The sequence below is a fragment of the Myxine glutinosa genome, chromosome 1, assembly GCF_964187855.1.
Source record: "Myxine glutinosa chromosome 1, kmMyxGlut1.1, whole genome shotgun sequence".
NCBI lineage: Eukaryota > Metazoa > Chordata > Myxini > Myxiniformes > Myxinidae > Myxine > Myxine glutinosa.
This window is the reverse complement of record NC_136261.1, coordinates 230,446,563-230,464,451: the sequence shown is the minus strand read 5'-3', so window position 1 is coordinate 230,464,451 and position 17,889 is coordinate 230,446,563. Positions and strand designations below refer to the sequence as shown.

General features: G+C 45.6%; 1 protein-coding gene across 2 annotated transcripts in view; it reads left to right on the top strand.

Annotated features, from left to right (window-relative positions):
- LOC137434950 (dedicator of cytokinesis protein 7) overlaps nucleotides 1-17,889 on the top strand; it is a 264,889-nt gene that overhangs the window by 152,538 nt on the left and 94,462 nt on the right. For both annotated transcript variants that reach the window (XM_078784918.1, XM_078784912.1), the window contains exon 20: nucleotides 8,667-8,753. In XM_078784918.1, the coding sequence (XP_078641044.1) occupies nucleotides 8,667-8,753 (87 nt within the window). The remainder of the gene's footprint in view (nucleotides 1-8,666; nucleotides 8,754-17,889) is intronic.

The window sequence follows — 17,889 nt, the reverse complement described above, 5'->3', positions numbered from 1 at the left end:
AAATACCTGTGTTGCACCCTATCAAAAGCATTTTCCTGATCAAGACAGATTAATCCAATTTCTTCATTATCGCTTTTACATGTTGTCGTGTTCACCGCCGGGATTAACACCCCTGAGTGATGGATGACCAATCGAGCTTTAACTCTGAGGCGTACCCACACTATGGCAGTGTTATCTCTTCAGCACGCGCGAGGGTGGAGGGTGACTAGGCTTACCTGCACGGATTTCACTTGGGCGTCCTTGAACCCATGCCTCCAATTAATAAACAAGACAGAAGAGAAATTAAAATTCAACAAACATTGGGTTTAATAAAATGCCAGGGAACAAAGAAATGACTGTAAAACTAAGTCCTAATTGAGACGTCTCCACACGGACTCATGAAACAGACACGGGGATAAATAAATGAGAGTAAAAATGTGTGTGTGGTGCGTTTGCCTGTTACTCCGTGGTCTCCTCAAGCGGTCCCCAAACCCTACCGGCTGCTGCACGGGTCCCCGAGTCCTTGCGCGGGAAACACGCCTTGACACGAAGTCGCGTTCCACAAGCCGCCCGCGCAAGGCATCCAAGGCTCTCTCCTCCGCCGTCCCACGCTCCACAAAGTGCCGAGGTTTCTCAGGCATACATGCCATGGAACACCACTGCCACGAAGCCAGCACCACCAGGATCAGAGAGAAGGATGCATCCTCCTTCCACCTGCATACAGAAACCGAGAGAGCGCGCGAATGCAACCGCCTATGACTCAGCCCAGCACGAGACAAAGAGAGAGAGAGAGAGAGAGCAATGCGTCTGCTTGCGATCAAAGCCAAGACCAAGAGAGCTGCGACTGTTCGCTACGAATGTCTGAACCAAGAGCAGAGAGCACAATGTGTCCACCTGTGACCAATGTCGGAACCAAGAGAGACGGGTTGAACTCCTAAAATAGTTATTTGCTGTCTTTGAAACTACTTCAAGTGCCTTACTTGGCACAAATGAGCTTCTCACCACTTAAAAAGGTTTCACCTGCAGCTTGATGGAGTATTGCTCTCCCCTTTGGGCTGGTGCTCCTGTCTCACACCTAGCTCTGCTTCACGCTGTAGAAACCAAGGCTTTTAGAACCATTAGTACCTCATGCGATGAAGCTGATTCTGAGGGCCTTTCACTCTCTCACTGCAGGCAGGTTGATGGTCTTTCTATGTTCTACCGACTCCTCTCTGGCCTTGCTCCCCCTGCTCTGTCTGTGCTCTGTCCCCCAAATATTCCTGCAGGATGCACAAGATCCACCAGTAACCCCCTTCTGGTGAAACTGCCAAAATCAAGACTCTCTGCTCACCATCACCACTTCATTCCTCTTTTCTTCCGCCTCTGGAACAAACTCATACACCCTTCAATCCCACTCCTCCCTCCAGGTCTTTAAAACAGCTGTTCACTCTTATCTTCCCCCATCCAAAACCTTGATCTTTTCTACCCCTGTTAATCAACCCCAAACCCACCTCTTTCAAATTCCCCTGTTTTCTTTCTTTCTTTTCTTGAAATCCCCTGTCGTGTCCATCTTGTTTATCCTGTCTACCCCACCCCAGCCCTCTCTCCTCCACATATGTTCCTGTTCTCTACTGTTATTGTACTTTCCTCTCTTCCACCTCCCCCCCCCCCCCCCCTACTCTTCTCGTGCTCCCTTTATGATATGTTCTATGTGTTATCTCTCATACGAGTCTCGACTAAGTATACAGGAAAAAAGTAAAAATTATCATCCAGTGAACACTTAGTCTCTCAGATATTGAGTTTATTAGATAGAGTGCAGGTGGTAGATGATACATTACATGACCAAAAGTATGCGGATACCCCTTCTAATTCGTGGATTTGGCTGTTTCAGCCACACCCATTGCCGACAGGTATATATAATCAAGCACACAGCCATGCAATCTCCATAGACAAACATTGGCAGTAGAATGGGCTGTACTGAAGAGCTCAGTGACTTTCAATGTGGCACCGTCATAGGATGCCACCTTTCCAACAAGTCAGTTAGTCGAATTTCGGCCCTGTTAGAGCTGCCTCGGTCAACTGTAAGTGCTGTTATTGTGAAGTGGAAATGTGTAGGAGCAACAACAGCTCAGCCACAAAGTGGTAGGCCACACAAGCTCACAGAATGGGACCGCTGAGTGCTGAAACACGCAGCGCATAAAAATCGCCTGTCCTCGGTTGCAACACTCAACACAGATCACCATGCGCAATGCCAAGCGTCGGCTGGAGTGGTGTAAAGCTCGCCACCATTGGACTCTTGAGCAGTGGAAATGCGTTCTCTGGAGTGATGAATCACGCTTCACCATTTGGCAGTTCGATGGACGAATCTGGGTTTGGCGGATGCCTGGAGAACGCAGCTGCCCAAATTCATAGTGCCAACTGTAAAGTTTGGTGAAGGAGGAATAATGGTCTGGGGCTGTTTTTCATGGTTCGGGCTAGGCCACTTAATTCCAGTGAAGGCAAATCCTAACGCTGCAGCACACAATGACATTCTAGACGATTGTGTGCTTCCAACTTTGTGGCAACAGTTTGGGGAAGGCCTTTTCCTGTTTCAGCATAACAATGCCCCTTTTCACAAAGTGAGGTCCGTACAGAAATGGTTTGTTGAGATCGGTGTCTCAACCGATGTGGATGAACTTGACTGTCCTGCACAGAGCCCTGACCTCAACCCCATCGGACCCCTATGGGATTAATTGGGACGCCGACTGCGAGCCAGGGCTTATTGTCCAAAATCAGTGTCTGACCTCACTATTGCTCTTGTGGCTGAATGGAAGCAAATCCCCGCAGCAATGTTCAAACATCTAGTGGAAAGCCATCCCAGAAAAGTGAAGGCTGTTATAGCAGCAAAGAGGGGACCAACTCCGTATTAATGCCCATGATTTTGGAATGAGATGTGTGATGTTCGGGTATCCACATACTTTTGGTCATGTCGTGCATGTTAGTCTACTTGCCAAGCCTATAGAGCCCTCTTGTGAACCCGGAAATGTTGAGTACCCCAACGTTTTAAGTTATAAATGTACAGTATGGGTCCCCAGCACTTAGAAACTGCCGGATGCTAACTTGCATATGTTGGGCAATTAGCAAAATTAGCATTAATAGCATTAACCCTATCAAACATAGGCCTGGGACACTGAAATTTCTGTTTCGCTCTATTGCTCCGTTTGAATGCTTCGTGTGAGCAAACTATTTGAAGGATCTGTATGAAATTTGGACATAATACACTTAGACAGATATGCTTTCCGTGAGTGTTCTTATAAAAATTTCCTGCGATCAAAATTTCATGTGATAAAAGGGATGTAAAAGCCGTGGATATTTTTTCACCCAACATTTTTTTGCGCGGTTAGTGCCCCTACTCTCATGTTGAGCTACAGTTTCAATGTTAGTGTCAGCTGCCAAATATACTTCTGAGGACCCAGATAAGTTCCTGCGCGCAGTCGGCCTGGAGAGGCACATCGGCCCTATCCACAGTTGGGGTGATAATTTTGATCTTGTGGTCTTCACACTCAATGGTCGCCGTACGACTCATGCCATGGCCACTCAGTTTGTGCAGAATCCAGCAGGTCTCCTGTTCCCCGGAGGAGCCACACCTGGTGGTAAGGTCATGTCGCTGAAACTACCCCGTCTGACGAAGCTTGAAGCTGGGAAACTTAGTATAGCTCATAAGAGCAGTTTTGTCATTGAACATTACACAGGCCCCAAGAAGATGACTCTACCAGCTCTGAAAGAAGTCCCAAGAACTGATGCTTTCCAAGATGCCATCAAACAGAGTGTTTCAAGAGCACAGAAGAAGGATGCTGGTTGGCTCTCGCAGCTCCACTCTTCCCCTCTTTCCCTGGACTGGGCAGCCTACAATGTTGTGCAAGATCGCAATGGTGATGACAGTGCTCCAAAGCTGAAGACGATAAGTGTCTTTGGACCACTGCTTGACTCGCCCCCTGCCCACCCTGATACAGTGCTCAGTACCATTGCCTACTTAGACACATCACTGAGGCAGCTTGGCATGAGCCACAGTCATATCACGTTTGACATGCAGCTGTACGTGATCGCTTGCCTGATCAAGTGGAGTGATCTGCAGCGATGGTCATCAGTGGTTCTCAGACCTGGGATGATGCACACTCTCATGTCATTCATCGGCTCAATTGGACAACTGATGAATTCAACAGGTGTGGAGGAGCTAGTCGGTGCATCATTTGGAGGCCTGAAATCCATCTTCAACGGGAAGGCCTGGCCCAAGGCTATGCGAGCCTTCCGTATGGTTGTGTCTGCTCTTCTTCATGACTTATTAGAGGAGGGAGAGAAGACTCACGAGCAGATAACGGCATTCCTGGAGAAAGCCAGAGAGCACCCCACAGGCCGGCTATGGGTGGATTGTTTCATCACCCCTACCCTAATAGCTCACAGGTTCTGGCGAGCAGAAAGAGAGGGTGATTGGATGCTGCAACAACACTGCCTTGAAGAGATGCTGCCCTATTTCTTTGCTGCCGGTCATCACCACTACGCAAGATGGATCACATGGCATCTGCGCGACATGCAGTACCTTCCTGCTACTGCCAAGGATGACCTTTACGCTGGAAGCCATGTGTGCCGCCACTCTGATGGTGCAGCTGCAGTGAGTGGAGACATGTTTGGGGAGCAGACATACATCAAGCAAGGGAAGGGAGTAGGAGGCATGAAGGGCATCTCCACCAACCCTGAGCAGGTCGCCGTGTGGATCCAATCTTTCGGCATCTGCTCCTATCTCTCCAAGTCATTGGATGAGATTTACGACGATGCTGAAGCACCGGATAAGACAATGAAGCCCAACAGACACAAAGAAGAGGGTAAAGGACGGCGGGAATTGGACGCGGAGGACTGGGCTAAAATCCTGAGAGTGCTACAGGAAAACTCCCATCCACTCACCATAGAGACCGCGACCCTCCACCATATCATAAATGGCCAGGTGGCAGATGAAAAGGTGAATGTGCAAGATGCATTGAAGATCGGACAGGACATGAGCACACTGTTCTCTTCATCACTTCCTGAGAGATTTCATGCGCCTATCTCAAATAAGGTGGTGACAATGACATTCACCAAAAAAAGAGTGAAGGTCAATGCGAAGATCATATGTGACCTTGAGGCGTTGTTTGCTCGGCTGCTGGTGGTGGGGAGCAAGAGAAGAATGGAGCTCTCTGCCCTCTTTGACTACGAGCTCGGCCCGGTCCCTGCATCCATCATCGATGAGTATGGATGCCTCAGGAAGGGTAACAAGTCTGTGATCGTCCAGCGTCTTGGAATCCTTGCCCCCAATCCACACCCACCACATGTTGTACTCGTTGATGCATCGCAGCTCATCTACCACGTGGTGTGGCCATCGTCAGGCACTGTGGCTGACCTCGCAGCCAGCATGGGGCCGGCTTAATCGCTACATCACCGAAACGTTTGTCATCTTTGACCGGTATGAGCAAGTCTTTGCCAAAGACCACAAGAGGCAGAGAAGAGCTGGGGAGAGCTCAACAGAGTACCGACTCTCACTGACAACCCCTCTACCTAGCCGCGACAAAATGATGAAGAACAAGACAAACAAACGGAGACTGGGTGAGCTCCTGTGCACACACAGCATAGGAGATCACATCAAGATGGTCAGCAAAGCAGACAGTATTGTCACTCATGACGAGGCTGATGTCTCCCTCATCTCATACATGTTGGATGCAGCCAGTCACGGAGCTGAAACTGTCCGCATTCTCAGCGACGACACTGATGTTTTCGTACTCATGGTCTATTGGTGCTGGAAGGTGGGTATCACATGTAACCTGCAGATGGAGAGATGGGATGGCACTATTCTCAACATCAATTCGACAGTAGAGAATCTCGGTGAGCAGTGTCGCTCCATCCTGGCTATGCATGCTCTCTCCGGATGTGACACCACCTCTTATCCCGCGGGGAAAGGGAAGGTGTCTGCACTCAAGGCCATGAGAGTAGTGCCTGGTGACCTGCTTCACTTCATCGGAGAGGGGGGAGCTACTGATTTACAGATTACAGAGGCAGTGAGTGGTTTCTTCCTGGCTCTGTACAACGAGAGGGAGTCGGCATCTCTGAACGTCGCCAGATATGACATCTACCGAAAGCGCAAAACCCCCCCAGCACTGAAGACACTGCCTCCTACAGAGCGCAACGCTCTCCTCCATGGACGGCGTGCCCATCTACAGGTGCTGCTTTGGAAAGCAGCAGACTGCCCTGACCCACCAGCTGTGGACATAACAGAGTTTGGATGGAATAAGAAGGAAGGCGAGAAGGGAGAAGAAGTCATCATTCCCATCCTGGATGCAAGCCCCGTTGCTCCTCCTGCCGTGTTGGAAATGATCAGCTGTAGCTGCAAAGCTGGGTTAAAGCCCTGTTTAACAGCAAAGTGCAGCTGCGGAGCTGCAGGCCTGGCCTGTACCAGCTACTGCTTCTGCAAAGGCTCTGATAGTACATGTTGCAACACACTCACACACTCACAGCAAGAAGAGCAATATGACAAGAATGTAGAGTCAGGAGAAGAAGATGAAGACGATGAGGATGAGTTTTATGATGAGGATATGCTTTATAACAGTGCAGAGTAGTAGAAGTGCAAGACGCTCTTTCTTGATGGAAGTTTTATGTTGTGTAACTAGTGCACATATTTTTCAGCTCTGATAATTTTGGGTATACTTGTGTTTTAATTTTGAGGATATTATTTACCCATAGTCATATTATTCTAGTTTGGTATGGTACTTGCCTTTGTTACCTCTAATACCTGTGAATAAAAGTGGAGCAATAGAGCGAAACAGAAATTTCAGTGTCCCAGGCCTATGTTTGATAGGGTTAATGCTATTAATGCTAATTTGCTAATTGCCCAACATATGCAAGTTAGCATCCGGCAGTTTCTAAGTGCTGGGGACCCATACTGTACATTTCTAACTTAAAACTTTGGGGTACTCAACATTTCCGGGTTCACATTGCTGGCAAGTAGACTATGTTGGTTGCATTACAGTTAAAGTTGTTAGTAACTTGTGGGGAGATTTTATTTCCTGAAATTGAGGTGTTGTTTTGATTAAAGTGCAGGTGTTAAAGCATTTTCATGAACAATTAAAATGTATTGGTTGTAAGTAATATGGTATATCGGTTGAAAGTAATTGAAAGTAATTTGATAATAAAGAAAACGAGGGAATTTTGCAAATGCTTGTTACGTTTAAATTAAATAAGGGATGGTTGTGCTAAGATCGAGGCAGTTTCATGATCATTATTTAGCATCTTCAGGTTTATCCGAATTATGTTCTTGACAGAGATTACTTGGATGGTAAGTGAATGTAAATATATTTGTTCTTCAATCATTAGCCCAGAAGGTTGTGTGCTTATGACACACGACCTTCTGAGACAAACAACAGAGATCTATCAATGTTTCCGGTATGGTTCAATACAGTGGCTACAATGGTGCTGTGATAACCTCTCTACCCAAAGAGTTGACATAACCTATCAGACTTTGATTTGAATCTCGAACGATCGCTATGCAAATGGAGGGTAAGGAATTGAAGCGATGGAATATGTTTTAACGTGGACAGGGTAAGAGGATGAATATAACAACTGTGTGGATTGGTAAGATTGTTATGAACAGTGGTGGCCAGGCCGTTGCCTTTACTGAAACATTAATGTTGATAAAAGTGAAGAAGTATCTGAAATCTCATGTGAAATCGAGGGCTGGATGAAAATAACGATAATCAACAAACTCGTCACATTCCAACCTATTGCAAGGCGTTCCACTGACGCAGTAGTCTATGGTGGCCAGTAAATTCTGATGTCAGATCATCAAACTGCTCCAAAACCTATTCCAACAGAAGGATTTGAATACCGATAGCCCATTTTATTACCCATTAGCACCCCATTTGTTTGCTTGTAGAATTTGCCAGAAAACAAAAGGCAACTGAGAGAAAAGACAAGTTTCCTTCAGTAATAGTTTTACTGCTAGGTTATTTGATAGCACGGCGATCAAAAACAAAGATGTAAACCTCCCACGACCCACATTTTACCTTTTGATCCGTGAACAGATCCCTCTGATTCCGGACCTTTCACGTTTGATCTATGCCCAAAGTTTTATATTAGCCCTCCACTGACATTTCCTTATTCTGACCTGACGAGTGGCTAATGCTTGAAACGCCAGCCACACTTAATTTCCCACAATGGTAAAATACTCCACTTGTTTATATCATCTGCCTGTATACCGTACTGATACGAACCTTCACAGAGACTGATATTCCATTGTCACTCCTATCTCTGCTACTTTCACGGTCATATTGCAAGGGTTCTACAAAGGAATCTGTCATCAACCCATGACATATTCTTCCTCTGTGGAACTGAAGTTCAATTTTCCCGATATGTTTCGAGACTTATCCCCTGAACATGCTTTCCTCAAGGAGTATCTCCACAGTGTGGCGTAATTTTAGAAATACCATCCAAATTACATTATGCAATCTGTCTGAGGAGCTCAACCTCAAAGAAGGTCTGGGGAAGCCCTGCCAACAGCACAGGACTACTGGAGTGTCTGACTGGGTACTCCATGGCATTATTTAAATTACTTCATCATTTTTGGTTGTTTTTTGTCTTTCTTCTCACATTCAGTGAGATTTCAATGGAATTCTGTTGGATAGGTTTGTTTCACTTTCTTTCTTTTCCAGGTGAATGCTCCCAATATCAAGTGGATCGATGGGCACAAAGAGCTGTTTAATGTGGAGATCTTACCTATCTCAACTGTGCACATTCTGGTTGGTTGTTTTTTGTTTTTTTTTGCAGTGGAAAACCACATATATTAATATTAATTAATATTAACCAATGTCAGTATTGATTGATAGTTTTTCCACTGATTCTGAATTTTTCTGAATTAATTTTCTTATCCAAACATAGCACTCGACCTTCCTCTGGATGAAAGAGGAGGCCATGCAAACTTTGGTTGCACTTGTTCCTGTAGGGTCCAAATGCATAAATGAACACACAAACACACATACAAACAAACTTTCTTCTTTATATATTGGATATAATTTTTATTTGTGTGTAACTATATCTTGTACTTACTTTAGTATGAATGAATGATCGTTTTAAGGCCATTTTCCCCGCTAGAGCGGAGGTTAGCCTTGCGGGCCCCATGACAATCATGGTTCCCTGTTTGAGGCAATGTTTCTATGGCCGGATGCCCTTCCGGACGCCAACCCTTAGTCGCCTCTTACGATGCGCAGGGATACGGTGTACCTATTCTAAACCGGGGTACACACCGGGATCATTCATCCCAGCAAGCTGGTATTTAGTAGTATTCTTCCTCATTAAATTGTATAATTTGTGATCTATTAAGACTTTACATGTTGAATAAAGGAGTGCTGGAACATATCTCCTGTATTTTGGTGAATTATTATGGGAAATAGCTGATCAGTTAAAATCGTATCAGTTTAAGTTGTGTTTTCAAGGAGCGTAACCCCCGACTTAAACGGATCAGTTCCAGTTGTTAGATTTTCATGGTGCGATAAAGTGTTGTAGGACCTGTGCCAGTGGAAGGTGAGATTCAACTATTGGGTTAGGGAGGGGAGGTGGAATTTACTCCACAATGATGACCAAGTGATGAAAAAAAGGGATTAGTCAATTGATTCTCTTCTCAAAGGTGGCTGACATACTGTGGTTAGCAGTGTAGCAGATGACAATGCATTCAACATTCGATAGTTCATTCTTTTGCAGACTACAACTCCAGTGTATGTAAGAATTTGAATCTTATCTTAAATATCTTCTTTCCTAGCTACAATTCAGAAACCTTGTTAAGTGTTTATGGATGCCTAATTCAACCAGACTCGGTGGCATAATGGTTATAGCACCCGCTCTGAGTCTGGGAGGTCGGCAGTTTGAACGCTGCCTCAGCCGAGACAAACCAAAGACTTTTAAAATGGTACTTCCTCCCTTGCTTGACCCTGAGCATTTAAAGGAATAGGGCGTGGACAAACAACCAGAGGTTGGCCACCATTGCGCAGGCTTGATGGGCCTTTTGGCCTCCTCCTGCATTGAAGTTCCTTGTAACGGAGCTAGTATTACCTTCGCAACCGAAAGTGGATGAAGGTTATGTTTTCACACCCGTCCGTTTGTTTGTCTGTCTGTCTGTGAACAGGATATCTCCAAAAGTTGTGGATAGATTCGGACAAAACTTGGTGGGCATGTTATGTTGTGTGTTTAACAAGGACAAATAAATTCGATTTTAGTGAAGATCCGAATCCGGATCCGGATGAAAGAATTTTAAAAGTGATTCTTTACCATTGAGTGATTGGGCTAAAACCGATTATATAGCAGGATATCTCAAGGTTGTCGATGGATTCGGACGAAGCTTGGTGAATAGGTTGGGTGTGTGATAAGGACAAATCGATTCGATTTTGGTGAAGATCCGAATATGGATCCGGATACGATAACTTTTAAAGTCATTCTTCACCATTGAATGATAGGGCCAAAAACGATCAATAACATGATATTTCAAAAAGTTGTGGATGGGTTATGCCAGAACTTGGTGGATGAGTTGGGTAAGTGACAAGAACAAGCCGATTCGATTTTGGTTGAGGTCTGAATCCAGATCTGACCCATCAGCGGGATACAAAACAAACTGTTCAGCCTCGCAGAGGTATGCACTCTATCGAGTGCCGTTCTAGTTATCTCTATAATATACTTGTTTCTCTGTCCGTCCGTCTGTGTGTAACATTCCGCTCCACCCATTGTTTGGACAGCTTGCCTGACTCCACCCACAATTTCAACCATTTTAGTGATATGCGAAGCGAAAGACCTCTTCGGAGCTGTCATATTCACAATCGCCATGCCCTCCCTATCAGTTTTCCCTTCAGTGTAAAATGATCAAAGCGACAGTTACAGGATTTTTAGATGATAGGCGTTATGTGCGTTATGGGCCTTGTGTTTCTACTGCACAATCCAAGAAGCCATTTTAGAGGTTAACTTGCCAATGCTGAAAATATAATGTACTAGTTGATAATAATTTGATAATAAAAATGTTTTTGGTGATAATAAAAATGACATGTGTTTAAAACAGGAATATGAGCTTATGTCCTAAGAATAAAGTTTCTTTATTTCATTAAATTCCTCCTCTAAATATATATATAAATATATGTACAGTCGTGGCCAAAAATATTGGCACCCGTGCACTGTTTTCAAATAACTCATAATTTTCTCGAAAAATAAGTTGAAATTGACAAAGGTATTTGATCTCCACAATTCTTTATTTCACTGTTAATATTACAGAACCTTTGTTTTTAATTCAGAACTTAATATATCCTTTTAAATCAGAAAATAAAAAGAAATGGCATTTACAAAATTATTGACACCCTCGACTTGATATTTGTTAGCACGGACTTTGGTAACTGCAGTCAAGCGCTTCCTATAGCAGTAGGGAAGGTGTTCTTTTCTTTGACAGGCTTCATTTTGTTTTCTGTAAACATAGAGATGATGTGCTTTACAAAAAGCTCTAATTTGGTCTCATCTGTCTACAGGACATTCTCCAGTCAGGTTTTGGCTTGTTCAGGTGTGTTTGGAAAACTCCAGTCAGGCTTTCTAATGTCTCTCTCTCAGTAGTGGGGTCCTCCTGGATCTCCGACCATAGAACCCCCTTTCATTGAGTTGGCGACGGATGGTGCAAGTTGAAACTGTCGTACCTTGTGTCTGAAGATCAGCTTGAATCTGTTTGGCAGTTGATCGAGGTGCTTTCTCCACCATTCGAACAATCCTTCACTGCAATCTTCGATTAAGTTTTCTCCTGCGGCCACGTCCAGGGAGGTTGGCTACAGTGCCATGGGCCTTATACTTCCTGATAACATTGCGTACGGTGGATACAGGAACATCAAGATCTCTGGAGATGGACTTGTAGCCTTGAGATTATCCAATGTCCATGCTTGGCTACAATCTTGCCTGACCTCCTCAGACAATTCTCTGATTTTCTTTCTTTTCGCCATGCTCATTATAAAAAATTTTAAAAACCACCTTTAGAGGCCATTTTTCCCCGCAAAGCGGGGGTTGGCCTTTTTCGGGAACCGTGGTTGTTGTTGTTTTTTGGTCCCCTTTTTGAAGCAATGTTTTATGGCCAGATGCCCTTCCTGACGCCAACCCTTTTTGCCGCCTTTAACGACAAACAGGGAATTACCAGTGAACTGGTACTCAAATGACCAGTTCCATGCTCATTGCAACACAGAAACTCGCAGTGACACAAAACAGCAGAATGACTCATTTTCTCTGTTCAAACTGGTTGACTGAGCGATTTTATTATTGCAGGCACCTGCAACTCACCACAGGTGAGTTCAATTCCAAAGTAAAGGAGAATTACCACCTTGAAATCGAATTATTTTTAATAACTTCTAAAAGGTGCCAATAATATTGTCCTTGCCATTTTAGAATTTATGTATGCAATAAGCTAAGATATAGTAATTTTTTCAGCTTTTTTTTTTGTTTTGTTCCACTGCAAACCAAAGAAATACATTTGTGGATACCAAAATATGTTTCAATTTCAACAATTATCTGAAAGAAATGGTGCATTATTTGAAAAAAGTGCAAGGGTGCCAATATTTTTGGCCATGACTCTGTATGTATATATGTATGTGTGTGTATATATATATATGTATATATATATATATATATATATATATATATATATATATATATATATATATATATATATATATATATATATATATATATATATATATACAGACTTGGCATTTAATATGGAATATTTTTTTTGTGGGGGTGAACTTACTTTTCAAGATGTCTTAGAACCAAAAGTTCATTGGAATTATGTTGAAATTATTTTAGATTTTGTTAATGTGACCTTTAAAAGAAACAAAAACCACATTTGACATTTCGAAACAAATAAATTGATCCTTGAAAGTGATGTAAACTGATATCAAACTCAATTCATGGACAGTACTGTGTTAAACTTCTGTACGTTTTCCAGAAGTATCTCTTTCTTTTGCACATTAGCCAAAATTTTTTTTAACAAAAACAAAAGTTAAATCACGACTGGGATTACGGACAGTAAAATTACAGTTCAGTACTTCGTGTAACCCCCACGAGCATTCAGGAGAGCACGTACACGTTTAGGCATGCTGTTCACGAGATTTGCCAAGGTTTGGACAGGAATCGCTTGCCATGCAGTAACAATAGCCTGCTGCAATTCACGCACAGAGGTCGGCTGCTGGTCCAAGTGGTCGATTTGACGCGTTAATTCTGCCCACAAGTTCTCTATCGGATTCATATCCGGGGACATGGCAGGCCACTCCATATGCTCTACACCACAGTCAGCAAGAAAGTGTTGGATCATGCGAACACGATGAGGCCATGCATTGTCATCTTGGAAGACAAAGTTTCCTCGAAAGGCTGCACGAGCAAATGGAAGCAATGTTTCTTCCAGAATGGCCCTGTACTTGAACTGGTTCAGGTTTCCATTCAGAACAACCAGGTCAGTTTTGCCCCCTGCATGAAAAGCAGCCCAAACGGTCACCCCACCACCTCCAGCTTGGACTCTTGGCACTATACAATCTTTGTTGTAGGCTTCATGCACTTGTCTGCGCACTCGGACGCGGCCATCTTGACGATAGACCAGAAATCTAGACTCGTCACTGAAGGTCACGTGATTCCAGTGTCCTGGCTGCCATTGACGGTGCTCTTTGGCCCACTGCAATCGGCGCTGGCGGTGTTGTCTGGTCAGGCATGGCTTTCTCAGGGGACGCCTGGCACGATAGCCTGCTTGAACCAGTCGTTGGTTGACTAGCCTTCTGGATACAGGCACATTTGTCAGTTGCTGCCACTCAGCCCTAAGCCGATTAGCTGACTTGGTATGGCCATTGCGGACTAACCGGTGCAGCTGGCTATCATCCCTCCTTGTGGTTCTGCGGGGACGTCCTGGCCTTGGTATTGGAGTAGGGACACTTCTCTGAGCATTTCGTTTCAGGATCTTTGACACCTGACCTTGAGTGATGCCATACTGCCGAGCAATAGCACGCTGTTTCATGCCGTAATTTCGCAAAGCCACCACTCCATGACAAACAGCATTGTCGAGTTGACGGACCATCTCCAGAGGAAGCGGCAATAACTTTTGGAGACGTGCAGCAGTTGTTTTCCACTAATACAGAACGCAACAACCCTTGCATACCCGACTGTGAAGCCAATCATCAAATGCACCTGTCCATACATTTTGCAACGCCACCTGTGATATAATCCTGTTGTTGACTTCTTGCTGCAACAGACAATCAGTGACATGGTCCTTTAAAGAAATAAATCACCAAAGTGTAAAAGAAACTCACCAGATTGATATACTGAGTTAAGAAAGTAAACCCAAGTCAAGAAAAAATATATATTCCATAGTAAATGCCAAGTCTGTATATATATATATATATAATATTATATATATATATGTATATATATATATATATATATATATATATATATATATATATATATATATATATATTGTTGCGGATTTGAGAATCCTTTGTTTGTAAATATCACCCTGTGTAAATGTCATGATTCCTTGTAAATACCTCCGTTTTGTGTGTAAAGGTCAAAGGTCGTACCCTTAGTTAATCCATCGCATGCACGAAAAAATCATATAAATAGTTATTTCTTATTATGTATATTAGCTTCAGGCTCTGTTTCCCATTAATTGACACTGCATTGCACCGAATCAGATAAGATAGATCCCCTTTCAATTGCCCAACTGCGTCATTGCCATTCGCATTGCCAACTACATTCGCCGCCATTACGGCGAGGTCATCTCGGAGAAGAAAGGCGTGTCTCCACCTCGTCATGAGAATCAGGAGTGAGCCAGCCCCCGATCAACCAACCAAGGATGAGGGGTTTGGCCTGAGAGGGCGGAGAGAGAGCGTTTGAGGAGGTTCGCGAAAGTTCCATGGGCGTGGTTATATAACCCGTCGCCCGGAGCCTCCCACGGCAGTCCATCGACCGCAGTCCACCGGAGCCCAGTTGAGAGAGTTCAGTTGAGGAGGAGAGAGTGAGTTCTGGAGAGGAAGGCGAATGCGAATCGGCACGCCCTACTCGCGATACCAACCAGCACTCTGAAGAACAACCAGTGCGGGCACGTGAACCTCGACATGCCGCGCGCGGTCTTCGAATCTCCCTGTCGCCCGTTCTGTGAACCAGAGTGCGAGGAGTCGGAGCTGTCACCTCCAGCCCTGCCGTTTGCACGGACCTGAACCTTCTCATCCCTCCACCCATTCCTGCCATTCCATCCTTTTGTGTACGTGAGTTTGTTTTGTGTGTCTTGTCCCTGGGGTATAAGTAAGCCTGTATAGATAAGTAGAATTGCACTGTGTCTTCTCCTTCTGTCATTATTTTCGTTTCTTTCCTCCTCCTTGGTTTCTTTGGTCTTGTACAATATTTGGTAATAAATCCCTGTTCTTCCTTACTCTGCCTTCTTTCCTTCACATCCGATCGTCTTTGTGATTTCCCCATTGAATACCTGTGGCACGATTTGGCCAACGTTTAGGATCGAGTTTAGTATTGCTAATGGTTCGAGCCGCGGGCTGCTAATCCGCTCGGCAAAATAACATCTTGTCCGCGGTCTCGAACGAGGTTGCTCACCTGCCTCGAGGGAGCTGGGCAGCTTCAGGACTCACGTCGGTCAGTCGCAGACAAGGGGATTAATCCCCCCTTGGTAAGGGGAAAAGGGGCCGACGGTGAGATCCGCAACAATTGGTGTCGGGAGCGAGATTCCGACCTGAAGTGTGCCTTAGCGCACTCAAAATTACGAGTGGCCAAAATTTTATTTTAAATCCTAAATTTTAAAATCGTGCCATGGATAATCAAGCCGATCGGGTGCCGGTGGGGGAGATGGAAGGGGTAGAAGCGACCCAGGACCCCAGGGAAATGTTTATGGGGGAGAGAGAGGAGGAGAGCAAGGAGGATGTGGTTGCGGGGGTATCAGGTGCACAAGATGGTGCCCTCGCGCACGTGGTTGCAGAGGCACAAAATGGCGGCGCTGCGGCAGCCGCGCCCGCAGCACCGGTGAATTTGGACCTCTTTATGATGCAAATGAGGGCCCTCATGGTCCAGACGAGTGAAGAATTGAGGAATGACCTGGGAAACCAAATTTTAGGATTGGAAAACAGAATGGGGGAGCGATTAGAAAACCAAATCGGTGGGCTAGGAAGCCAATTGGAGCGAATCGGTAAAATTGGGGACAGAATGGGTGACCGCGTACAAAAATGTGGGGAGACCATGGATCGCATGTTGAGCAGGAGGGTCCCAAGGGTGCACGACGAGGTAAAGCGGTTCGAGAAGCGCTGGTTGAGCGAGGCGGAGCAAGGCACAGGGAAAATGACGAGGGTAGAAATCGCGACCTGGGGTATGGGGCAGCCTGCGACCGCTGAAGTAGAGAAAATTTTAATAAAGCCAGCGGTCGTCAAAGAAAAAGCAAAAGTTGAAATTGAACTTGTAGAGACAACAAACTTGGAAGAGCAACAGTTGGAGGAGGGAATGGATAATGTACAAAGTCTGAATACACATCATGATGCTGTACTTGCTAATCCTTATAAAGATTTGCAGGGGCGCGTGGAGAAGAGGATCCCAAAGGTGAGTCGCGCTGTATATTGTGCTAAGAGGTTTTTCGGCAAAGTGTTTGGCGCGAAGAGAATTGTCGCGCGATTGGGGTCGATATGGCACCCTGGCGTTTGTGCGAGGTCCGTGGGGCATGGTGTGAGAGAAAATGGCACTCGTGTGAGGAAAAAGTGTGCGTCGGCGAGTGAGTGTGTTATAAAGTGTGGGAGTAAAACCGAGTGCGAGCGGGAATGCACGTCGGAGTGTACGGAGTGTGACACAGAGAGTGAGAGCGATACGGAGTGTACGTGCGAGGGTGAGAGTGACCCGGAGAGTGAGTTGGTGGAGGAGCGGGTGCGAGGATGCACGCTTGGGATGAGTGTGCGAGGAAGCACACCTGAGTTGGTTGTGGCGCGGGTGTGGGAGAGCCCATTGAAGCGCGTGAGTGGGTGGATGCAAGAGTGCATGCCCATGGTGAGTGTTACGGAGGACGTAACGGAGAAGAGGTGTGGAACGAAGTGTGCGAACGACGAGTGTGCGCAAGAGGGTGCGCGAGAGGTGTGGTGTGTAACAGGGAGTACGGTGGTGGAATTGACGAAGTGCATGGGATGTATGAGCAACAAACGGAACGAGTGGTGTGAGCATGTCCGGGAGGCATCGACGTTGACCAGGGCAGCGTTTAGGGCGACAGATAGTGTGCGCGGTGCGCTTTGTTTGCAGCAAGGACCGGCCGGGACTGTAAGCGCGTCGCTCTTCGGAGCGTCGCGCACGATTCGGGCCGGGTCCCGCACTGAATGGTCGGTACCGCGTCAGAGCGGCGATCGGCGTGATTCTGGGGGAGGTGGGCCAGGTCGGACCTTCGCCCCCTGGCGGGGATGGGGTTCCGACCGGGCGAGATTGAGCCATCGGGACGGAGACCGCAAGGATCCGCGCCGAGATGGTGCGTGGAATCTCGGCCCGACCAAACCGCCTCCCCTGAACCGAATGCCGGACGGATTCAACCTGCAGGCGACCAAACCACCCGAATTCATTGCTCGGCTTTGCGAAGCCGAGTTTTAATGATGTAACGACGCACCGAGGCTCAGATATAGCGGACTGTGATGATAATAGTGTTTTGATCCGAAATTTAGAATAGTGAATAGGATTGGCAGAAGTGATTGGCAAAATTTGATGATTGGTAGAATGATTGGTAGAATGATTGGCAGTGATTGGCAAATTTTGATTTGCAGGAAATTGGATGGGCAAAATTAATAGTAGGAGATGCCCGATGTGGTGGGATGGCAAATCCACCATCCCTCACAATGGGGGCACATGAGCGCTAGCTAT